This window comes from Pelmatolapia mariae, linkage group LG7 (assembly GCF_036321145.2).
Source record: "Pelmatolapia mariae isolate MD_Pm_ZW linkage group LG7, Pm_UMD_F_2, whole genome shotgun sequence".
NCBI classification, from domain to species: Eukaryota; Metazoa; Chordata; class Actinopteri; order Cichliformes; family Cichlidae; genus Pelmatolapia; species Pelmatolapia mariae.
Window position 1 is genome coordinate 54,607,805 of NC_086233.1, and position 24,874 is coordinate 54,632,678.

Here is a 24,874-nt window from a genome sequence, read left to right on the forward strand (position 1 = left end):
CCTCCACGACCAAACACCTGTTTATGTTTGGGCTCTGGGGAGGCTAGTCGAGGACTGTATGTGTATCTTTGTGTTTTTGTTTGTCTGTTGTATTTAATTAGACCCACCACTTCTTTTCCCTCCACTTGTCCAGGACACACTGCCTTCCACTAGTTTCCTCAGATTTATTCAAGGGTACAATGCACACCGTGCGGAGCTATGCCACAAGAAAGTACGGGTGGGTCCTTGGAAAATATAAAGAAATTAGTGGCTCAAGACTTTTGCACAGTACTGTATACTGTAAAACAGATTTCGTAATAAAAATAGTAGCACAGTCATGTGAGAAAATTAGGACACCCTATGAAAGCCTGTATATTTTAAAATATATTTGGACATATGGATATTTAATATACATTTTAATGATACTGAGGGATCCAAATAATATAACTAAACTATTAAAAAATAAGAAAAGCCCTTTTAAAACTTTATGTGAAATGTAATCTAAAAAGAATGCAATTTCTGGTGAGGAATAAATTAGGACACCCCCACATGTTATCCCACTTAAAAAGATTAAAATCACACACAGGTGCAAGTCAGGTGCACATGATCAGTACATCGTTACCCAGCATTTTAAAGGAGCCTTGCCCTATTTAAACCTCAGATTGAGTTTGGTCCTTTGCTCCTGACTGTTGAAGTGTTGAATTGAGTGCCATGGTGAGATCTAAAGAGCTGTGTGATACTCTCAGAAAGAAGATTGTGGCCACTTCTGTGTAAGAGTCTGGTAAGGGATTCAAAAACATCTCAAAAGAATTTGACATCAGCCATTCCACCATCTGGAAAATTGTTTACAAGTGGAGGACATTCAAAACAACTGCCACCATGCCCAGGTCTGGCCGTCTAAGCATATTCACCACCAGAACAGACCACAAGTTGCTCAAAGAAGTCATCAAAAATCCAAAAATGTCATCACAGGAACTACAGCAGGCTCTGGCTACTGTCCATGTGAAAGTGCATGACTATTATCAGAAAGAGACTACACAAGTTTGACTTTCATGGGAGGTGTGCAAGGAGGAAACCTTTGCTCTCTAAGAGAAACATTAAGGACAGACTGAAGTTTGCCAGAGCGAACGTAGACCAAGACCATGACTTCTGGAATAATGTTCTTTGGACAGATGATGTAACTGTCCCTGAGACAGTTAAAATAAAGCTGCTTATTTCATATGTTTCTGTGATAGATTCATGCTTCATGTGATAGATTCAGAATTAACATTTTATTGGATGAGATGATAAAAGTGTAGCATTGATTTAAAAAAAAAAACCCTTGCCTAAAATATGTGGTTAGTAAATAGTGATTTGTTAAGATGTAAAGTGCTGTAAAGTTTGTATGAGGTAGAGTTTGTAATGGTCACATGACCAGAGTTTGGCTGAGAGCACAACCATGGCATTGTGGGGCTAGCATGGATACAGAGCTACAGATGCATCTACAGCCTCAACGTTAATGTTATTCTGCATGTGGTCCAAGAGGCGTACACGGTATGGTTTCATGTATATTGTTTATATAATGTTGCATACATGTTCTACATTGGTAATAAGAGGACATTTTCAGTGATATCCATTATTTTGCATTTTTTCTGTTCTGCTTGCTCAAGACTGTTTATGGACACTAACATGAGAGACTCTGACAAGCTCAAAAACATTTATGCTGTAAACTTTGTGTTTCCTCAGTTTCCATGGTGTCTGAAGACAATAAGAGTGAGAGAGAGAGAGAAATAAATTTCCAAAAACATCAGTATGATGCGTGGCAAATCTTTGTTGGACCCCTGTAGCTAACAGTAGACATGTTTGGTGTAATTCAAATACAGCCTTCCAAGAAAAGAACCTCATACCAACTGTGAAGCATGGAGGTGGCAGTATCATAGTTTGGGGATACTTTACTGCAGCAGCACCTGGCCGGCTCACTATCATAGAATCCATCATGAATCCAACTGTGTATTGGGGGGTGCTTGAAGAACATGTGAAATCATCTGTTAAAAATTTTAAGCTGAAGCAGAACTGGACACTCCAACTTAACAATGACAAAAGCATACCAGCAAAGGACCACCAAGGACTGGCTAAAACTAAGTAGAGAGTCCTGGAATGGCCAAGTAAAAGTCCTGATCTTAATCCCGTTGAGATGCTGTGAGGTGACTTGAAACAGACTGTACATGCAAGAAAACCCTCAAACATCTCAAAGAATTCTACATTGAGGAGTGGGGCAAGCTTGCTTCTGATCGATGTCAGACACTGGTAAAAGGCTACAAAAGGCGTCTCACTGAAGTTATATCAGCCAATTTGCATTTTTGCTAAAACACAACATTAAATAAATTAAAAAAAAATCAGCCTTAAACATTAAACATTGTTGATTTTAAGTTGAGGGTATAATTCTGTATGAAACATTAATTAATGACCTCTCTCTTTTGCGTCACAATAATAACAGTAACAATAGTAACAGTAAAACCAAACAATTAGTGACTTCTGTGACCCAAACGCCTTTTGTCTTAGCTTACCTTTTTCACAATTTACACTAGACTGTCCGTAGATGAAGAGAAGTACACAGAGCAAATGTATCTTCAGTAGCACAATTGCTCTTAGTTTGTGCTCCATTGTCGTGAAGCAAGAGGGGGAAAAAAAGCTGTGATCAAAATCCAAACACCTCAGATCCAATACCAAAAAAACCTTCAAGGCACTTCGATTGTTTTAAGGATAATAATGCCCAGTCCCTCTGAATAGCTTGTAACTTGTTGATTGTGAGGGCTGACTAAAGGCGGTTCCCTTTATCAGGGAACTGATGAATGTTTACAATGTGCATTTGCCTTAAGTCAGGGGTGGGGCAACTCCAGGCCTCAAGGGCCGGCATCCAAGATAATTTCTAAAGAAATAGAGAATCGTAAAATGGTCTTTGAAACAATGAATGACATTATTTCTCTGCAATGACTGCAATGACCTGAGATGTTTCCTGGATAGATTGAATGGTATTAGAGAAAATATTACTCAAATAGTGCTTTTAGTCATGATCCCAGCATTATGGACTCTATTCTTCTGGTTTCTTTGGAGGATGTTTCTGAAGTGCTAACTCAAATAAAACTCCCTGAGCCCAGCTGATATTTTACTCATATTTCTGTTTCCTAAAGTCTTTGACTCTATTGGTCCCTCTGTGGTCTCTAAATTGCAGTTTGCTTTCAGGCTGTATTCCCAGCTATTTTTAAGACACTTTTCCAACAATCCAACTGCTGACAAAGAAAACAAACTGAAAACAAACCTGAGACTGTCCCTGCCCACAAGCTATATATCTATCTCAAAGCTTCCTTGGATAAGCAAAATATTAGAAAAGCTTGTTGGGACACAATTAAGGGAAATTTAGGAGACCCACAATTTTCGTGATAACTTTGCAACTTTTAGTCTGCTGTCAGAAAGTTATATTTCACTCAAAGAGTCCTTGTTAAAGTCTTACATTACCTTTTAATAGCTGTTCCTTCTTTTTTTTTTACTGGAACTTGGTGGACCCTTTGAAACTGCTGGCCATCAGATCTTGATCTATAGGTTAAACCACATGGAGGGATTTCTGAGTCTTGGGTTGGTTTACTTCATATTATACTGAGAGAATGCTTTTGTGTTCGGTGGTCTAGTTGTAGTCGGGTGTTGCTGCTCTGTCATGTGGCGTTCTACAAAGTTCTAGATTAGGTGCTCTATTTATCAGTACTTTTAAAATAATTTCTCATGACTTGTATGTCCATCACATTCAACTTTACTTCTCTTTTAAACCTCACAAACTCGTTAACTTATCCATTTTAAATGAATGCCTTAATGCAGTCAGTTGGTGGATGGCAAATACGTTTTTACAGTGAAATCTTGACAAGACAGACAATTTAATTATTTCTCCTGCACATTAGTGCCCAAAACAAACAGCAATTGTGGTCTGTTTTATCCACTTTATAAGCTGAAGTGTAAAATGTGGGGATACATTTCATTCAGTCTCTAAGATTTGATCTTCACTTGAAGTCTCTGGCCTGCTACTTGTCCACTTTCTCTTGTAGTGGGTTGTTTTGTTTTGTTTTTAAATAATTTATTTTCCTCTATAAAGCATTTGTGACTTCTGTTTTTCTTGCTTTTCCCACAATAGAAATAAAACTTACAACTTTACTATTACAAGAATATGCAGCAAAAAATGATTATATTATTAAATCACTGATTTATTAATACCTTAATTAAAGCAAATAAGGATATTTAATCATTCACATTCTCTGCTGACATCCAGTGGCCATTTCCTGTCACAGCCGTACAGTTTAACACTACAATCAGGGAGGTCAAACTCATTTTACACTTGGAGCCACATTTATTTTATTTATTTATATACCACTTTTAATTACAACAGTGGTGTTGACCAAAGTGCTGTACAAACATACAAATTACACAATAAAGTAACACACAATAAAATAGCAATTTCAATCAACATCAATGACAAATAGCTAATAACAAATAAATAAGTACATGACTCTCATGCAGTATTAAAAGCCAGTGAGTAGAAATGTGTTTTAAGATAGGATTTAAAAAGGTTGAGGGTAGGAGCCTGTCTAATGTGAAGAGGCAAATCATTCCACAATTTAGGCGCCATGACCACAAATGCACGATCACCTCTAAGAACCAGCCTCGACCTTGATGTGGCCAAGAGCAAAAGATCACCCGATGTAAGAGCTCTAGGGGGCATATAAGGCTGTGCACATACAGTGCACTTTAATCTTAAGTTGTCCAGGCCAGAAAAAAACCCTTTCTGTCAGTGTCAATAAGTTTAGCTCCAACTATAGTCCCTGTAATATCTCAATATAAGAAAAAAAAGTGCAATTTCAGCTGGATGTGTGTGTTTTACTACATGTTAAAGAAAGGCTGTTCTATTTAATGAAATAAATGTCAAAATGACTCTCTGGGCAAAATAAAATGTTTAAAATTATAGAAAAAGGTTTGGTAGCTCTTTGTCCTGACTATCTTGCCATTATAAAGCAAAAAATATTTTAGATGTCCTATTTTATTAATTGATTGATTTTTACTTTTTATTTATTTATTTACTTATTTGTTTTAATGTGGACACATTGTAAACAACTGAAATTTCTGTTGTGTGGAAAATACAGGAACTTTTCTGTCATTTAATTGTTCATCTATTACTTGGTGTAATATGTTTGCTCCACAGTACTGAGGCACTACCTACATGTATATGATGATACCATTAACTAGAGAACAAAAGAGCATATCCAATATTTTGTCAGAGACATATCAGCCTAACATTAGATAAACTTATTTTAATATTACAAACACTAATACTAATATCCAGAATTTGTCTCTTACACCTCGCATGTGCAGATCTGACTGGGGTCATTTGCTGGATGGAAACTGTCCCCTGGGCCATACACCGCCTTTAAATACATAGTCTACTCAAAAATATTTGATAATTGCAATAGAAAAAAGAGCATGAACACATATATTTTACATTAAACATATGGCTTTCACTACTGGGAGAGACAGCAGAGAAACAGCATCTGAAACAAATGTCATGTGAATTCACTTACCAGCACACACTGGGCAGCAGGTGGGCACTCCATCCACACACCCACGTCATACACCCAGTGGAGTCTGCAAACTAGCTTCAACCCCCCATTAGCACAAAAAGAAGGAAAACTGACTTATTGTCAAGCTTTTCCTTCTGCGATTATATATTTCATTATTCTATTTACCTGTACATTGAGGAAATACTGTCCTCATTGTACAGGTACAATATTAAAAGCCCTAAATCAGGGGTAGGGAACTCCAGGCCTCGAGAGTCGGTGTCCTGCAGATTTTAGATATCACCCTGGGTCAACAGACCTAAATCAAATGATTAGTTCATTACCAGGCCTCTGAAGAACTTCAAGACATGTTGAGCAGGTAATTTAGCCATTTAAATCAGCTGTGTTGGATCAAGGACAAATCCACACCACAGCTCTTATGAAAATCATGTCTTTATGCTTTGGAGTGTCAGTTGGCAATTTTTTTTAGTCAGGTGTTCCTGCTCTGAAACTCTGACCTGCTACTTGTCCACTTTGCCTTTAACTTATTATTACATAGTGATATATAGTGCACATAAGATACAGATTAAACAGTCTTAAGCCTTTTTTTTTCTCTGAGTCTGTCACAAAAAACATTTCACATCAAATCATCCCAAAAGGTGTGTGTACACACTCCTTAATTTTATTGTTTGGGGGTTCTGGGTATTTTTTGGTTTTTGGTTTTTTGCATGGGTGTGCTGAGACAAGTGTCTAAAGATATGAGGTTTAATCTTCATAAGTTGTCTTTTTATTTATTTACCTCTATAAAGCTGTTTTGAGTCAAAAACACAATAAAATAAACGTACTTACAATTTTACTATTGAGAGAATCTACAGCAACACAATTGCATAATTATAAATGGTTTTTTTTCCCCTTATTCACAGCAAGTATTTAAGTCTATTACAAGAAAAATACACTCATTCTAAAAGAAGCAAATGTTTGGGTACTTTAGCTTTGAAAGTCAACTCTTTGACTTGCCTCCCGTATTTTAACCACTTCTCTGCTGACATCCAGTGGCCATATTCAGTCATGGCTGAAGAGATAAACACAATATAACCTTTTTTGATCCAGTTTATGTCTTTTGTTGATATTAAATGAATATTCTAAGTTATTAAAACACACTAATATGATTGAAAGCTTCTAGGAACATTCATATGATATGAAAAATTATTGTTATATTGTGATATATAGTGCACATAAGATACAGATTAAACAGTCTTGAGCCGTTTTTTCCCCCTCTGAGGCTGTCACTAAAAACATTTCACATCAAATGATTCCAAAAGGTGTGTGTACACACTCCTTAATTTTATTGTTTTGGGAGGTTCTGTTTTTTTGTTTGTTTTTTTGCATGGGTGTGCTGAGATGTGGGTTAATCTTCAGAAGATGAACAGCTAATCCCTTGTCAGGGTCTATTAGTTGTCACACATTAATTGCTAATTGAACAAATCCAGCAGGGACGAGCTGTATTGCCAAAGAAAATGTTTAGAATCTTTTAATAAGTTCTAAACTATCTCACAGCCTGAAATTTACACACCTATGTATGACCATCCTGGACCTAACGTACTAAACAAAATGTTCTTGTTATGCTCTGTAATACAGGAACAAACTGACAGCTGAGTTTGCCAGACACAATGTCTATAAAGGTGAAGAGTCTCAGTCTCAGAGTATCATACAAATCTCTTGAATTCACTTGTGACCCCAGTCTCTGACCTCATTGTCAAGTTCCTGTCATCTGTAATCTCTTTGGAGTTTTCCTCTTTGGCCAGGTAAGCCACGCCCTCAGCCTTTAGCCTCTGAGCTGACATTTATCCGTGGACACACATAAGCTGCTGTCTGCTTTTTAATGTATGTGGGGAGGGCGGTGTCAATGTGTGTGTATGTGTGTGTTTTACCTGTTGCTGTCACTTATTTTTATTTTTGAAAGCGTCAGTCTGTCTTTCTGAATGATGTTTGGTGGATTTTTGGGGTTTTGAGAATCAGACATGCCACGTCCATCAGAAGTCAGGAGGATATGCAGACTGACCAACTAGCTTCAGAGGATTTGACAACAACAGGTCAGTCAGCCAAAGTTTAGCAAACAGTGTGGATGGCAGATCAGTCTTGATCTATAAGACAAACTCTGTTCAGATGAGTGTGTAAAGGCAGGCTTCTGTGTGTTTATTTTACTTCATATAAGTGGTAAAGTTGTTATTTCAGTGGGATGTGCTCACAGATCCAAACAGTTACTCAAGAGCATCGCAGGAGGCATGTGAGTATTACCAGCACTGACAGAGTAGAGTTAAGATTACACGTCTGCAGATGAACTGGGAATAAAAGTACGGAAAGCATGTTAGAGAATCATGGAGCTAAGAGGAATAGTAGGTTATTATTACTAGTCCGCTCTTTCTGATTGAAGAAACCCCAACTGAAAACCTAATTTAATAAACTTAAATGGGATTTATAAGGCAGAGTAGAGTGTATTTGTGTTTGGGTATCATGTCGCACTCTTAACCTAATGAGAATAACTGAATGTGAAACACTAATAACAATGACTATGTTTAGTTAATTGTTTTTGCTCTTTCTCTGCCTTAACTCAGGCAGAACTGGCTCCTGAGTCCTAACCCAGGAATGGCCCTCCCTGGACCAACTGCCAGGGCTCCAGTCTGCTTGCTGCTGGTTTTCTTGTATCTTCGCACAGTCACAGGTGCAACCACCTCACAGTCAAGCCAAAAGCTAAAGTTATAGGTCACACTTAATGAAGCTTTAACCCCCCGTCTATGTGTTTAAGTGTGTGTTTGTGTTTGGCACAGGAATGTCAGGCTGGGGTGGATGTTTGGACGGCCAGAATGTATCTGCAGCAATCAAAGAAAACACAGTTTGGGGAGAGATTGTTGCTGAGTTAATGGCTGACACCACAATGGAGGGAGTGCAGTGGAGCCTAATTGGAAAAGATGCACATTGGTTTTTCTTGGATGGAAGCAACATCCGGCTCAACACGTCAGCTGACCGGGTGCTTGACAGAGAGGTAATGGCACTGATAACTGAGCTGTCTACAAGGCAGAAATATTTAGATGTGTAATTTACTTTTTGTAGTAGCCTTGAGCCACAGTAAGGAGACTGTATTTGGAACTAACACATGTTGAACCTCACTATCTCCTTCTTGGCCCAAACCCAACCTCTCTTACTGTCATCCTCTTACATCATGGCAACTGTTAATGGGTCAACTAGATTATCTCCCTCTCTCTCAACCCAAGAAAGTCTTTCAATGTGCTGATCTCTCATTTAAAACAAAAAAAATGAGATAAATTACTTCAGAAGGAAGAAGCTATAATATTTATAATACATATAACACCAACAATCCTGAATTTAATAAACAGAAGGAAAAGGGTTGATCTGTGAACAAATGACATGATAGCATCACACAGTTGCTGCAGATTTGTTGATTGCACATCTATGATATGAATCTCCTGTTACACTAAATCCCAAAGGTTCTCTGTTGGATAGAGATCTGTTAGCTGTGGAGGCCATTTGAGTGCAGTGAATGCACTTTCATATTCAGAAAACTAGTTTGAGATGATTTTATCTTTGTGATATAGTGCATTATCCCGCTGGAATCAGCCAACAAAAATTTGTATGCTGTTGTCATAAAGGGATGGACATGGTCAGTAACAATACTCAGGTAGACTGTGACATTTAAACAATGATCAGTTGATACCGAGAAGCCCATATTGTGCCAAGAAAATATCCCCCACACCATTACATCCCCATCACAAGCATAAATTAATGGATCCATGGTTTCATGTTGTTTTATATCAAATTCTGAATGTCACAGCAGAAATTGATACTCATCAGATCAGGCAACGTTTTTCCAATCTTCTGTTGTCCAATTTGTTAAAACTGTGCAAACTGTAGTCTCAGCTGACAGATATAGGTGTAGTCTTCTGCTGCTGTAACCATCTGCTTCAAAATCCAGCATGGTCTGCTCTTCTAACTTACTATTGCTTTCCTATAAGCTTTCCTATAAGCTTGATGCAGTCTGCCCATTCTCCTGTGACCTCTGGCATTGATAAGGGTTTTATCTTCTTCTTTTTTATTGTTGACGCCAGCCCAGCCCATCTGGCACAGACAACCATGCTGTGTTCAAAATCAATTAAATCGCCTTTCTTCCCCATTCTGATGTGATTGGCTGATTAGTTTGTATTTACAGGCAGTACCTAACAAAGTGGTCAATGCATAAATCTCCACATATCTATATGTTTATTTTAAATATGTAATTGCTGCAGTGAAAGAAATGTTATAATTTCATACTTTATAGCATTAAGTTATCCAAATGCAGGTCAAATCTAAGTTATATATTATATAAATCATTTTAGAATGGAAAGACTCTTTACATATTTATTAATCAACTCAAAAACTCAACACAAATCAGCTTAAAAAACTATGATTACAAAAAGTCTATTCTTTTAAATTGATTTAAAATCCCTTTATACAAATTAATGTTTCATGTTATTAGACAGGTATTGAGTGCTCACATGACTCTTATGTCCTGTTTACTGAATAAAGAGAAACGGCCTAAATTAAGATTTGAAAAATAACCCTGAACATCAACAGAAGTACTAACCAGGCCCAACCCTGCTTAGCTTCTCTATAAGTGTCTTTGATGGACTCTGGTTACAAAGTTTCTGATTTGGAAAGGGACTCCATTTGAAATGTGTGGTTTTGACAGCTATGTTTAACAATGTTATCATACCACTCTGCCTGTCGCCTCTTGTTTTACATCTTTTAGGCACTGGGACCCATCTTAATAGCTGAATTGACATGTCATGAGGACGGCATCCTTCTGGTACACTGTCTTCCATCATTTTACTCATAATTCCTCTTTGTATCATTCCAGATTCAAAGCTGAATATATGTGTGTCTTTTTGCTGTTATTGTAGAGTGTTTACAGCGTCCTGGTGAAGATTCTTAATGAGAATGATAATTCACCTGTGTTTGCAGAAAACACAGTCCGGGCTCTTGTTATCAGTGAGGTATAGCGCTCTCAAAAATACACACACACAAATCTCTGCATATGTATATAACAATAAAAAATTCCACTCCTGCTGCCTCAAGTGCTTCTCTGCCTGTCTGTCTGTGTGTTTTCAAGCTGACTGCAGTGAATACTGTGGTATTTACTGTCCAGGCCACAGATGCAGATAATGACAACATCATTTACTCAATTGACCAGGCATCCGTAAGTTGTATTTTTCTACCTTTTAAATAAAAATTGGAAACATAAACAAACAATTTATCATTGTTTATGTATTTGTGTGTATTCCACAGCCTGATGCCGAATATTTCAAAATTGATCTACCAAACAGTGGAGAGGTGGTTCTGTCCAAGCCTCTAGACTATGAGACCAAAACTGTGCTTACTGTCACCATCTATGCCTCAGTATGTACATTTATTTAATTTCTATTTCTTTGATTCTAATTACGTGAGTAATTGTGCAAATATATACATATGTTACTAGATTGTTTTTTATCCAAAAGATACAATAAAAATTACAATCAAGATTTGATTCACTGGTTCTCCTGATTGTAAGACTGTAAGAAAAGCTTCACTGTATTTCATACTTCATGACCAGTGTAATACATTTGGCTTGTCTTTATTTCAGGAAATGAACACTGCTGAGCACTACAATATCAGCACCAGTATCACCATCACTGTCCAAGATGGAGATGACCAATACCCACAGTTCCTGCCCTGCACGTGGCTTTTCCAGGAGGAGACTAATCAAATCTGCACCAGCCCTGTGTACACAGTCAACGTCACTGAGGGGGAAGAGGTCAGCTACTAAACCCTCCCTCACAGATGGCACACACATGTCATCAGAGCTACACAGTGTGTGGCTATCAGTCGCTCAGAGCTTGGTAAACTTAAAGCTGACAAAGTCCAAAATGTTTGTTTTAGCAGATAAATACATCCAAGATAATGCTCTGAGCTTTATTTTCTTTTTAAAAAAAACAAAACAAAGGAAATTAAATTTAAAAAATGCTTCTATGTAATGCTGAATTTCCTTTATTTTTTATTTAGATTCTATCAAAATTTTTTATGTTATCTGGCATTTTTGTAATTCCCTGTCACAGTTCAAACCACACTCAGATTCAGTGGCTGGGTTAGTATTTTCTTGAAGCTGATTTGAACAAATATGTATAATATTGCAGGACATTTTGTTGGACTTTTCTCCTGGTCCCATTCATGCAGTGGATGGAGACAGTGGACTCAACTCTTCACTGAGTTACGCCATCCTGTCAGGTAAGATAACCAGCAACATTCATTCATTTTTTCATTTCATTCATTTATTTGTTCATTTCAGGCACAACAAAATACATATGTTGAACATAAAGTGCACAAAACAAAAAAAAAACCAAACAAAAATTACCTGAAAAGGAGTGGGACGAAGAAAACTTATTAAATCCCACCCCTATACTCACTCATCAACAAAAACAATAAGCTTCCCACAGCTACGCCCATCGTTGCAAAGCATCATACATATACATACATACATATATATCTACACACACATGGACATATATGTACATACATACACGCACACTTTTTTTTTTTTTTTGAATATATACCAGCAATGGTAAGAGAAAAGACATTACAGAGCACACTAACACCATTTATTGAGTATACTGTGACCAGACCAACTGCTTGTAGAGGAATTTAAATCTATGAATATTTTTGCATTGTTTCAGTTGTAAACTCAGACTGTTCCAGATTTTCACACCACATACAGACACACAAAAACCTTTACGGGTTGTTCGAATTCTGGGTAATTTGAATTTTCCGAAGCCTCTCACATTATAACCTCTTTCTCGAATTTCAAATATAGTTTGTAAATTTGCAGGTAGTAGTTTATTAAAAGCTTTGTATAAGATTATGGTTGTATTGTAATTAACCAGATCCTGGAATTTAAGTAACTTTGCCTGAAGAAAGAGTTTGTGAGTATGATCTAGATAACCAGCCTTGTGAATAATACGCAGTGCTCGTTTCTGTACTGTAACTAATGGATTAGTTGTATTTTTATATGTGTTTCCCCACACTTCCACACAATATGTGAAATATGGAAGAACCAGGGTACAGTACAGAGTACGAAGTGCATCTTTATCAAGGTATGGTTTCACTTTGTTCAAAACTGCGAGGCTTCTGGAAATTTTGGTTTTTATGTGTCTGACGTGGGGTTTCCATGAAATTTTGTTATCAATTACGACTCCCAAAAATTTGTTTTCACTCACATTATCAATTGGTACACCTTCAATGATGATTGGTAATTCTATATTATATTTTAAATTACCAAAAAACATTGCTTTAGTTTTACTTATATTTAATGATAATTTATTTATATCCATCCATTTTTTTATTAATTTTAGCTCCCTGTTTACGGTCATTACAAGATCAGTGTAATCATCGCTGCTGAAAAATATGTTGGTGTCATCTGCGAACAGTATGAGTTTAAGTACTTGAGAAACCTCAAAAATATCATTTATGTACACATTGAAAAGTTTTGGTCCCAACACTGACCCTTGGGGAACACCACATGTAATACCAAGTTTTTCTGAATGGTAATGCCCTATGCTAACATATTGTTCCCGCCCCGTTAGGTAACTTTTTAACCAGTTACCAGCTTTCCCTCGAATACCATATCTTTCCAATTTATCCAATAAAACAGAGTGATTGATTGTGTCAAAGGCCTTTTTGAGATCAACAAAAATACCAACTGCATATTTGTTTTTATCCAGTGCATTAGTAATTTCTTCTACTGCGTCAATTATCGCCATTGAAGTGGTTCTTTGCGTTCTGAAACCATACTGACCAACATTTATTATTTGATGTTTTTCAAGGAATTTTTCTAATCTTGAATTGAAAAGTTTTTCTAAAATTTTTGAGAATTGAGGCAGTAGAGAAATAGGCCTATAATTGGTAAAACTGTGTTTGTCATTACTTTTGTATAGTGGTATTACTTTCGCAATTTTCATTTTTTTTGGAAAACAACCGGACTGAAATGATAAATTACAGACATATGTTAAGGGACTAGCAATATTCAGAATAACCTGTTTAACTACGGACATATTTATGTCATGATAATCCATTGAAGACTTACTTTTACATTTTAATGTGATATTTATTACTTCTTGCTCATTTGTAGCAGAGAGAAACAGTGAAAAGGGATTTGATTTTATATTACTGATATTTTCATTTTTTTGACACGGGATGTCCGCTGCTAGTTCAGGGCCAACATTTATAAAAAATTTGTTGAACCCATCAACAATGTTAACATAAATCAGGATTTAAAAATGTTCTGTGTTTGTATCTGTAAATGGGTTTTTCTTGGTTGCAGGAGATCATGATGAACATTTCACGATGGACAGGCTGACAGGTGAGATGAGGCTCACTCGAGGGGTGAGAGACAGGCTCATAACTCCACTGCTGCGTCTTCAGGTCATGGTAAGGCTCAAACACACTGTAAGTGGCAGGTTTAAAATGTATGACGTCTTCTTCAGTACCAATCTCATTACTGTGGCTTTTTGTCTGTATGTCATTCACCCAGGCATATCAGGATAATGACCCCAGGAAGTATTCTGTTGCTACAGTGTTGGTCCGAGTTCTGGCAGCGAACCAGTTTTCTCCAGAGTTTGACAAGCCTGAATATCGTGGCTTTGTAGTGGCAGGAAAAAGTCCAGCCTCTCTGGTCGATACTTACGGTAGCAAAGCACTAGTGCTACATGTACACGACCAAGATTTTAACCAAGTATGCACTGTGACACGCACAGATACAACCATGCTGCTGATGGTCAGTGCAGTCTGTAATGCGTCACCTTTTTTCTCCACAAACTCACAGGGTTTCAATCCAATGATCTACTTCACCTTCAATCCCACATCCAATCACACAGACATCTATCAAGTCACACAGGAGGGTCTCCTGATAGCCAAGACCAGCGAACTCAAACCAGAACAGGAATATGTTCTGGAGGTGAGCCTCGAAACTGTACAGGCTACAAACCATACGTTGTGTTACTTACATTTAGCACTTTTTAAACAACTGTTTGAATTGAATCATACATTACAGAGAATTTAAATAAAGTAGTATAAAATAGTTCATATATTTTCAATAACATTGTCTTTGTATACTAAAATTGTAGAAACACAGTAAGAACAGGTGGGGGGAAATGTAACCAATATGTAACAATGTAAAATCGATTGGCTAAAATATTACAACCAGTGTCTCCCTGTAGTTACTAATAACATAGGCGAGTTTATATTAGGTTTATGTGAATCATGTTTTCTGTGTTCCACTTACCCTCTGTCTTCCACGAAAATCTCATAAAAGATGCATGTAAATAAGATAATGATGTCATTAAAATACTTTGCAGGTTATGGCCGTAGATCAGGAATCAGGTGATGCCACGTTTGCTACTGTAGTTGTGGAGGTGTTACCTGAAGGGCAACCAAGTAAGGTGACCCACCTGCACACTTGTATACACTGCTGATTGCTAATAATCCTGCAGACTAAAACAGGCTCTTCATGTTTTACCTTGTTTGCCTCAGTCCCCTATGGTCCACTGCGAGGTGATCACGTGATCGGCTGCACAGTGGGTAAAGCGTTGTTTCTGAGCATGGTGTTTATGACTGCACTTGGATGTGTCCTGTCTATACTGATGTGGCTGAAGAAGAAACAGAAGGGAAAGAGAGGCCCATTGGAGAGAGGCTGTGTAGCACAGGGCAAACATCCCAATGTCGTAAGATATTTTATGACTAAAATATTTACTAAAATTAAAATTAACATTGTTTTATTTGTCTGAATGTGATCCAAAATATTCTTGCATTTACTTCCACAGAGCTTACGGTGGTTCCAGCTGGTGAGTGGCCTGTTTGTTTGTTTGTTTGTTTATTTGTTTGTTTTGTTTTAGAGTTATCAGTATCCTCACCATAATTTTTTTTCCTTTAGTAAAAACTGCTTGTCCTTTTAATGTTACTTTTATAGCATATTTATCTTCTATCCAAAACCATCTAAGGGATTTAATTACAGTTTTACATCTGAACTCTTCTAATTCTGCTAAAAGTAAATGATCAGGTTTTGCAAAACTGAATAAATAATAAAATTCATGTAAATACAAGATACAACTTCCTCACTAGTTCCAAAATTTCCAACCCCATCTCATGGCCTTCATCTGCAGATTTAACTCAAACTTCCTATTACAGAATAACACGCACAAAAGGTGTGGTCAAGAAATGTCACATGGACCCTGTTTGTCGAATCTACTATTTCTAATGTCAAAGTTTATACAGTATTTGAATATTCAGAGTACTTTATAAGTCTGTGAGACTCGAGGGCAATCTGCATGTTCAAATAATATTGCTCAGGATGATTTGCTTGCACCGTCTTTGTGTCTCTGTGCAAAAAGTAGCTTTATTCCTCTGTGTTTTGAATGTAATCACTCCTCAGATGAGTCATCATAATACTATGCCACAAATGGAGGAAGTACCCTACAGCAGTGAAGAATATGGAACTTACAATCCTTCCTTCAGCTTTACTGAAAACCCAGGAATCTACACCCAACAAGGATGTACCCCCTGCCAAGAACCCACCCCACCCACAGATACAGCTGTACCTGACACCAGCTCCATCCCCACTGAAACTGTAACCTTCAACAATAATGTTTCTACACCAACCAACATATCTTGCATTTCACCCACTTTTACAGCCCCTGCAAATGTGAGTCCAACAGATAAAACTCAGGGTGCTGCTCCACCCAATGAAGCCCCTGGTATCCCACCAGAATTAAATCCAGAGTCTATCGAGGAACAATCTAACATCAGCCCAAGCCCTGAAACCCATGACGCTGATACAACTCCACCTGTAACATGCCCGGATATGCAAACAGGCTCCAATGATGATCTTGTTGACCCAACAACTAGCCCCTCCTCTCAATCCAGTATTCCATTCAGTCGTACCCGAATCGCTTCAGCAGAAATTGACAAACCCTTTCGTAAATCTCGTGTGAAGACGCCCTCATATTCGCCTTTATTGTCCACATCCATCCCCAGGCAGACAAGCACACCCCCACCCACCCCAGAGGATGTCCCTTTAAAAGCCACATTGGTACATATAGATACCTCTCCCACTGAGACGCCACCAGAAACACCAGAGCGAACGGCGGTAGCTCTGAGCACAGAGGTGTACCAACCCTCTACGTCACTGGATGAAATAGAATCAGAGCGTCTTGACGGGACAGCAGACAGCAGCAGTCATCCTGAGGAAAGAAGGGCATCGACCCACTCAGGAAACACCCAAGATGACCGCAGGGTGGGGGAGGATGATGATGGTTTTCTGGGAGATGAAGATGCAGACAAGAACAGTGAGGGTGAGTTAGAGTCAGATGAAGAAGAGCTGCTGAGAGTGATGGCTCGTTGTAATCCCATTTTTATCACATTTAGTAAGTGATGTCACTATGATATCGCAGGCGCTGAGAGTGACTGGGCGGGCAACAGAAGATGGAGCAGGTAAGACGAAGATGGAGAAATGATGGAGAAAGAAAGAAGCACTAATGGCTGGCTCAGCTGTTCTGAGGGCATAAATGAAGACTGGGTGTATACACAGCGCACTTGAAGGGTCACGTCAAAAAAGGCCTGCATGTGTTTGCACTAATAAGCTACAACATTAAAACCAAAGTGCAATGTTCTCCTTGGAAATCCTGAGTCCTGTTGCTTTGACGGTGCCACTCACCCAAATAGTTGCATAGCTGCAGATTAAGGAAACCTATCCAGTGAGATGACACTCCCCGGCAGCAGTGGCCTCCCTAAGCAGAGTGATGCTCACAGAAGCTCCCACAAACATGACAAAGAGGCTAAGTTAATGACTTGGACTCTTCACATACTAATCTTACTGAACATCCGTGACGTACCGAAGACCTAGAGTCAATTTTTCTGAATAATGTTTTAGTAACATAAGAGGAACTTCCATGATATTTTGACACATGGTTTGAAAGTTGTGGCATATTAGTCTATATGTAAAACAACATGTAACGTGTAACATGTAGCATGAAATACACCATGCTGATCCATTCATAACACATACAGTAGTCATAGTCTAAATAAGATAATAAGGATACCATGAAAATGCAATACAAATAAAGAACACACTGTTTTAAAACAAATAAAAGCATAAATTGAGATTTTGTTGTCCAAACATTTCACACTAACAACAGAACCAAATATACGAGTTTATCCTGAATAACTTTGATTGTTTGTGAAATATATTTCAAAAAGATAAATCTGCACAAATCTCAGTGAAAAGTGCTGCTAAAATTCCATCCTGACTGAATATGGGGGGTCGGTGGTGTTGCTGTGGGTGTACTATTCACAAGCAAAACACTTGCTGTAATATCAGAGGACTATGTAGAGGCTAACATTTAAATCCACAGGGATAAATGCAGCTCCAGTTTATGTACATGTTGTGGCAAAGAGCACAACACATACTTGATGATGATCGTTTATCAGTAATCAGAATGTTCAAAGGGATAATCACAGCAAATGTCTGATTTTCTGGTCACATTCCAGTCAGTGACGTCTTTTTGCAGCTGTTAAAACCCCAGCAGCTGCCATCACATGACACGAGTACAAAATCTACATTTAAAGTCACAGTGCAAAGCACAACCACATTTGAAAAGCCACTTACCTGTGCATCTAAGGTTCCACAGCGTTATGAATTTTGATGAGAAGAGATTTACACTTATGAATGCACTTACTTACCACATAAAATTAGTATAAAATATGTGTACATTCATCACGGAACATCAGCTTGAAATCAAGGAGAACAGGGGAGCACATGTTACAACAGGCATGGACACATCTGAAGTTTTAATCTCTCAGTATTTCAAACACTCAGTGCCATCAGTGCCCAATCTGTTCATCTACTCTTAAAGGCTCCACTCTGATGGACCTTCTCAGATCTATGTCAACATACACTGCATGTCAGTGGGAAAAAAGCCAAGGAACTTCTGTAGATCTTTATCAAGCCACAGAACAGGAGAAACTATTTCCTGGTAGGAAAATGGCTTTATAAAATGTGATATGGGGAAAAAAAAGAAAACAAATGCTACAACCACGGGGACTCTTCCTACAGTTAGCTATACTGAATGCTCTTTTCATTTAATTACAGAAGCTACTCAAGCACAGGAAGCAAGCTTTGAATTTGCCAAACAGTATTTTAAGGACTTACTTGCTTTTTCTGATTTGACAGGACAAAACTGAACTCATTAGAAAGAACTGCAAGCACAGCATCAGGCAAACACTCATAAACTGGTTGATGCAATCTCTACAGTGAAAAACGCTGGTGGCAGCCTCATGCTACTGGGCTACTTCAGAAATAAAGGCAGGTCAGAACTGGCCATAGTTTAACTTTCAGCATAGTGTGTCTAAAGATATGGTTTCAGTTTTTGTCATTATGGGCTACTGACAGATGGTTATAAACACTAGAAATCTAAAGATACAAAAGGTGAAAGGTTGTGCATACTGATTCTTCCATTAATAAGTTTGTCAGTGTAGCAGGCCAGCACTCAGTCTTGAATATTCTGCAGATAAATCCTGTTCTTCTCACATTTTTGTACATCAATGCAGGATAAAAAAAAACCCAACAAAACATTTTTCTTTAAAAACTTCAAGGTTAAGGCTCCTAATGAATAGCATCAGGTAAGTGAATGTGAATCTAAAGATCACAAAGACCTCAAAAGAAAAGAGCTTCTGAATAAATTGTTAATATTCATCAATCCTATTCTGAATAGTTTGTGACTTTGCCACATTCATTAAATACTGTGTGCATTCAGCTCAGTTCTGACACTTTTGTATATGAAAACACCAACATTAGTATTATAGTGAGCTCAGAAGGGAAAATGAATGTCTGAAAAAGAAGGTGGGAGGAAGACAAGTCTTAGACAACAAGCAGGTCAACATTCTAAACTGTGTTTTTCCTTCACTGTTAATACAAGCGCTGATATTTTTCAGCTTCCACTTAATATGATGAAATGTTTTATAAGATTATTTATTAGGAATGTGAAGTTTGTAGAAGACAGTAACTGAGCAATTGGTATGTTTAACATTCCAGAGAATAGCTGTTATACAGCAGAAAGCTTCTGACAGCTTAATCAACACAAAAGAATAAAGAAACCAAAACACTCCTTTTTTTATTTTAATTTTTATTGAGACTTTGTTCTCAATCACAAAAACTGGACCTGATTGTTAGAGTGCTCACTTTGCTGAACAACTTATTTACAGTAAAGTCACTAGTGAAAGGCTGTTGCTGCAGTGAGCTTGTAAAAAAAAAAGTCATATATAATACCATAAAAATTATTAACAGTGGTTATAAATGCTAGTAGTGATAGTACAAACATGACAAACATATCTGGGAAAGAAATGTTGAAACGTCATTTTTTTCTAAACTAAATTGCTTACAAAACAGGACAAAGATTTTGGTTGGCACACAAATTAGTTCAGCTGAATCAAACAAAACTGTAACAATAAAAGAAAAAAAAACCCAAGTCATCATGAATACAAGTAAATATGTACACACGGATTCACATGCACGCACACGCACTCACACTAATGAGGTGATGAGATAGAAGAAAGGAGGCAGCATTGAGGACGAAGCATCCATCAGTCCCTAAATTCATCTGTATTCCTTCAGCTAACACGAAGCACCTCGGTTGGGATGTGCAGATTTTGTTAACGTGGAAGGTTTAGGCCCAGCTTAGCAAACAAAGCCTGGTCCAACTGATGATACTGTATTGCACTCGACCAAATGGTCTCCATTGCCACTGAAATTCAACATATACCTCCTTGTTACAAACAGCTGTTACTCCAGCATCACAATAATATGAATAAATGAAAAACAAAGTACAAGTAAAGTTTAGTTTGAGCCCAATTACAGAGCAATGGTACAAATTCTGCTTTATGTTTCAGTCTAATGCACTACAGAATGACATGCTGTGACAAGCTGCTCTGTAGGCTACAAACTAAAACTCTGTTCCATGAAGCATTTTGCAACAAATCAAGGCTATGCAAAGAAATTGTCTTCTCAAAGAAGATAAAATCTGATTGAGAATATTCGTCCTTTACCTGACATGGGCAAAAAAAGAAAGGTAGTGTATGGAAGCAGAGCAAAGGCCGGCATTATATATCCCAATCTGAGGCATTGCTTAACATGAGCTCACACTGGCCGATGGTGTGCAAGTTGCTTAGAATGTTAGTGTGTGTGTGCGCAATGGGACACATTCAAGAAATCAAATAAATTATTGTCTGTGGCGTTCGATTAGGCAAGCTCATCTTGTTTAAAAAACACTCCACGGCTAAAAGGTGGCACACAAGAAGAGCACACAGTCTTTGGAGGCAGGCGGATTTTAGAACTCATCGTGTCGAGTCAGCGCCTCCCCAAAGTCGGTCGCCTGGCTGCCCACAAACAGGTCATACTTATCCACGATTTCAGCTTTGGTGAGACGGCCATCCTGACAAAAGAACCACAAGAAACCATCTGCTATAGGCATTCAGTTTGTCGTATATGTTTGAACTAACACAATGGTCTGCCTTTCAAGCTATTTTAAAGGCCTACAATTGAGTTTTGATTACAGATACACCTAGTATTTTCTGAACACTGGTATGAGCTGATCATGATCTTGCTGACTGGTCTGGTCTGGACTAGTGTTTGGGATCACATTTAACAATTTACTAGGTCAAGTCAATTTTGCTACATATTCAAAAACTTGAGAATTTCACAACCAGTGTGGGCATGAGTCCACTTTCACTTTCTCTACCTTTACTCATGGTGCAGATAAAAGTAAAGTCGCAAGGAACAAAATGAAAGAAAGAAGTAATTTTGACATTTTACAGTACTCACTTTGTCTGCATCAGACTCATAGACCAGATGCTTTGCCTCAGCCTCAGCGTGGTCATAGTCACTGGGCAGGATCCAGTCTCTGGTCTCCTCCTTGTCCATCTTCCCGTCCTTATTTTTGTCTCTGAATTCAGTAAACTGCTCCCTCTCAGTCTTCACCCACTCAGGTTCTGAGGTGTCTCCCTCCTGGTTGTACATGTCACCTAGACCACAAACAGACAGGAACACATTGAGTGATGGAGCAAGTGCCAGAAATGCAACGTGGCCTATAAAATATAATAAAACTTAATATGTGTGTTGGTTTGCCTCCTCCAATCACCAAAAATCTTGTGGTACAAACTAATAATGATGCTGGTAGGCTGTGTGAACTCACCTATGTACTCATCCAGGTCAATTAAGCCATCTCCATTCTTGTCAATGTCTTCCATAGTTTCCTAAAAAAAAGAAAAGAAAAAAGTACATAGTGAGAAAGGATAAGGAAGATATCCAGTTGGTCTCAGTATGTAGCACCTTTGTGAGTGTGTCTCTCACCAGCACTACGATGTCTTTCATGTGGTCATACTCCTCAGGGTGAAGGAAGGCTGTAAACTCCTCCTTGTTAGCTTTCATGTCATTGTCCTGGTCAGCCATTTTGAATCTCCTCTCATCACGAGCCATCATCTGCCTGTAGCTGAAGCCATCTTCAGGGTCGGGATCATCTGCGAGTCAGAAGACACAGCATTTTTCAATGTGAGTCCAAGAGTGGCAAAGTACATTTGTCTATAAAAATAAAGGTAACATATGAAATGAAAACTGTCTGCCTGTGTACCCAGAATGTATCCATAAGTGGCATTCTTGTATTCCTCCCAGGACACCACGTTATCCCCATTAAGGTCATGACTCTTCCACTGTCGATCCACATCATCATAGATCCACCTCTTCTGTGCATGCTTGATCCACTTCTTCATTTCCTCAACAGTCACGTAACCATCTTTATCCTCATCTATACGCTCAACCAACATGCTGGAAAGAAACAGCAGAAAAATTAGAAAAGGTTCATTTTTTTCCCCGTAAAGTTTTGTCATCTCAGATAAGTGTGACCAAAACACAATTTACCAGAAGAATTACTTTTTGAACCAATGACTTTAAAAAAGCAGAAGACAGTGTTGTTACCCAAGCCTCTCCTTGCTCTCTTCTGGTGTGAGCTGGTCAAAGGTCTTAGCCTCTTCCTGTCCTAGAAAGGCTTCATGGTCATAGTCAAAGTTCTCCGTGTCATCGTGCTCTCGGTTGCTGAGAGGTTCATCGTGGTGCACACGGTCCTTCTTGTCTGTGGGTTTGCTGGTGGCATAAACCACACAGAGAGCAAAACACATGATGAGTGGCCGCAGCTCCATCCTGTGCACGTACAAGCACCGTCTAGATCAGGAGTTTGGAGGGGAGAAAGAAAATCACCAAAAAGCCATTGTCATCCTCCTAAACCCATTTCTTTATCATGGCATGAAAGCATGCAGTCATTACTAATCCTGTCTTTTGATTTCATTCATTCATTCATTGCTGGTTGCCAGTATATGACTCAAAGGGCAGCCAAATACCACAAGTACTGCTAATCTTTCACAGCTTATGCAATCCTTTATTTGTTCTACTGCTGCTTTCTGGAAGCTGATGTTCCACACATTGTTATTACCATAATCTACTCGACAGTTCCCAGCATATTACACAGTCATTCCACACAACAAAGTATTAAACCAAAACATGTTAATGGAGCATATGAAAAAAAAAAATCTCATAAAAAATGTGATTTAAAATTGCTTTAGATTTTTTTTCCCCTTTCCCCCTAATCTAACTGCATTTTAATGGAGGTATGAATATGATATCCACATCATGTTAAACCGACTCCTGTGAGTAAATCACAAGTAACGCTACAAACTAAAACATTATGCTCCTGAACAACGATTAATTACATGGTTATTGTCTTTTACTGTACGGCGTAAAGCTTGGTATACTTAATAAACTGGCAATTAAGTACAGATTTCCCTTTAAAACATGCTGCATGATCTTTTGCTCCAAACATCCACAGATTTGAGCTTTTAAGCAAACGTATGAGGTTAAGCTACCTGTTCACATATCTAAAAAACCTTTGCAAGTTTACCTGGCAAAAACACACCTAATAACGGTTTTACAGAGTTGCCGGGTCGCTATCCCATATATTCTAATTTTTGGTCATTTTATCATCCTGTGATCAAAAAAGCTCACCATTATACTGGCTTTAGCGTGGCAAGGGATATAATCATTTTTGTATCTCGACAACTTAAATCTTGCCTTTTTTGTATTAAAGTTAGAAGCAACAGTTTGTGACCGTTATTTCTAAGACCGTTACCATCCATACCAAGGTGAGGCATTAATAGCAGACTGGCTAACCCAGGATACCGCTAGTTTTTCCCTCTATTAGTCTTGCAATTTAAAGCGCTCAATGCAGATAAGTGAGCACCATCATAACGGATCACTTTAAGTCACTATTGGAGAAATACACTTTGCCATATTCTTTTAGAGATTTTACCCAATTTATTTTGAGTACTCACCGGTTTCTTCTGCAAAGTTCGTCGCTGTAGCCTTACGCCCGCCCCTCGGAAACACACCCATGCACTTCCTGTGCTAGAACAAAAATCAACCAATCAGGTTACGAGAAGCCGAATGCGATGTCGCTTGTTCATTGGTCCACTTCAAGAGAGCATCGTTGATTGGATTGGCCAAGAACCGCCACGTCCTCAAAGGCGACAAAACATACTTCATTCATAAATACCACTGTCAAAAAAGCTATAAAACCATCACATTTTGCCTAAACATGTCGCTTATTATTTAAATAAATAAATACATTAATTATATATTTTTGTATAGTATTAATGTTGTTACATTTTATTGATTCCCAAGGGGAAATTCATCTGTCAAAGAAAATGAAGAGAAGCTTGGCTATTACATATTCATAAAAGAAGCAGTCACATAAACAAGCACAAGTAAATAGAAGTCCTTTTTATTTTTTTATTTGTTTAAAAAATAAACAATTTTCTACAATTATACAATCCACAGTTATAAACTTGCAAATTGTAGCCAAAAAGAAATGAAAAAGATCAAAATACAATAAGGCCTGCAATTTAAAAAAATCAACCCAAAAAAATCAACCCAAAATATGAAACCACTAATTTTTACCACTATATATTGTCATCAGAGTATCCAACTATCCATTTTTCTCCACTTTTTGAAAACAGGGTCGTGGGATGCTTGAGCATATCCCAGTTTTTAAAGGAGGCCAGAGACTCCGTGGAGAGGTCACGAGTGCATCACAAAGCCAACACAGACAACCATTCAAACCTACAGCCAATAAGGACCACCTAACATA

General features: G+C 38.0%; 2 protein-coding genes across 4 annotated transcripts; one reads left to right on the forward strand and one right to left on the reverse strand.

Moving 5' to 3' along the window:
* The first annotated feature begins 7,402 nt into the window (after window positions 1-7,402).
* Window positions 7,403-17,777, forward strand: LOC134631438 (cadherin-related family member 5). 3 transcript variants are annotated; one of them, XM_063479772.1, is made up of 18 exons: window positions 7,403-7,645; window positions 7,788-7,839; window positions 8,168-8,274; window positions 8,381-8,595; window positions 10,357-10,413; window positions 10,508-10,600; window positions 10,717-10,803; window positions 10,893-11,003; window positions 11,227-11,397; window positions 11,777-11,867; window positions 13,957-14,063; window positions 14,167-14,367; window positions 14,458-14,589; window positions 14,990-15,068; window positions 15,165-15,355; window positions 15,455-15,475; window positions 16,063-16,981; window positions 17,081-17,777. In XM_063479772.1, exons 1-18 carry the CDS (start codon window positions 7,603-7,605, stop codon window positions 17,122-17,124), a joined length of 2,721 nt encoding a protein of 906 aa, XP_063335842.1. In that variant the 5' UTR covers window positions 7,403-7,602; the 3' UTR covers window positions 17,125-17,777. The 3 variants fall into 3 exon arrangements, with proteins under 3 accessions (XP_063335842.1, XP_063335841.1, XP_063335843.1); XM_063479771.1 differs by having other exon boundaries at window positions 7,404-7,645; window positions 16,063-17,777; XM_063479773.1 differs by lacking the exon at window positions 7,788-7,839 and having other exon boundaries at window positions 7,405-7,645; window positions 16,063-17,777.
* A 2,030-nt stretch (window positions 17,778-19,807) lies between these two features.
* On the reverse strand, window positions 19,808-24,145 carry calub (calumenin b). Its single transcript, XM_063481147.1, has 7 exons — window positions 24,060-24,145; window positions 22,654-22,896; window positions 22,310-22,503; window positions 22,033-22,199; window positions 21,875-21,935; window positions 21,505-21,704; window positions 19,808-21,115 (listed from the first exon to the last, which is right to left on the reverse strand). Exons 2-7 carry the CDS (start codon window positions 22,872-22,874, stop codon window positions 21,011-21,013), a joined length of 948 nt encoding a protein of 315 aa, XP_063337217.1. The 5' UTR covers window positions 22,875-22,896; window positions 24,060-24,145; the 3' UTR covers window positions 19,808-21,010.
* Window positions 24,146-24,874: the final 729 nt, after the last annotated feature.

Excerpts from the sequence above, each read along its gene's own strand:
- LOC134631438 (XM_063479771.1), top strand. The coding sequence starts at position 7,603 with ATGCAGACTGACCAACTAGCTTCAGAGGATTTGACAACAACAG. Across the intron at positions 14,064-14,166 it reads TGCTGCGTCTTCAGGTCATG|GCATATCAGGATAATGACCC; the intron begins GTAAGGCTCAAA and ends TCATTCACCCAG. Across the intron at positions 14,368-14,457 it reads ACGACCAAGATTTTAACCAA|GGTTTCAATCCAATGATCTA; the intron begins GTATGCACTGTG and ends ACAAACTCACAG.
- calub (XM_063481147.1), bottom strand. The coding sequence starts at position 22,874 with ATGGAGCTGCGGCCACTCATCATGTGTTTTGCTCTCTGTGTGGTTTAT. Across the intron at positions 21,936-22,032 it reads TGAAAGACATCGTAGTGCTG|GAAACTATGGAAGACATTGA; the intron begins GTGAGAGACACA and ends TCTTTTTTTTAG. Across the intron at positions 21,705-21,874 it reads TGACCTGGATGAGTACATAG|GTGACATGTACAACCAGGAG; the intron begins GTGAGTTCACAC and ends TTTGTGGTCTAG.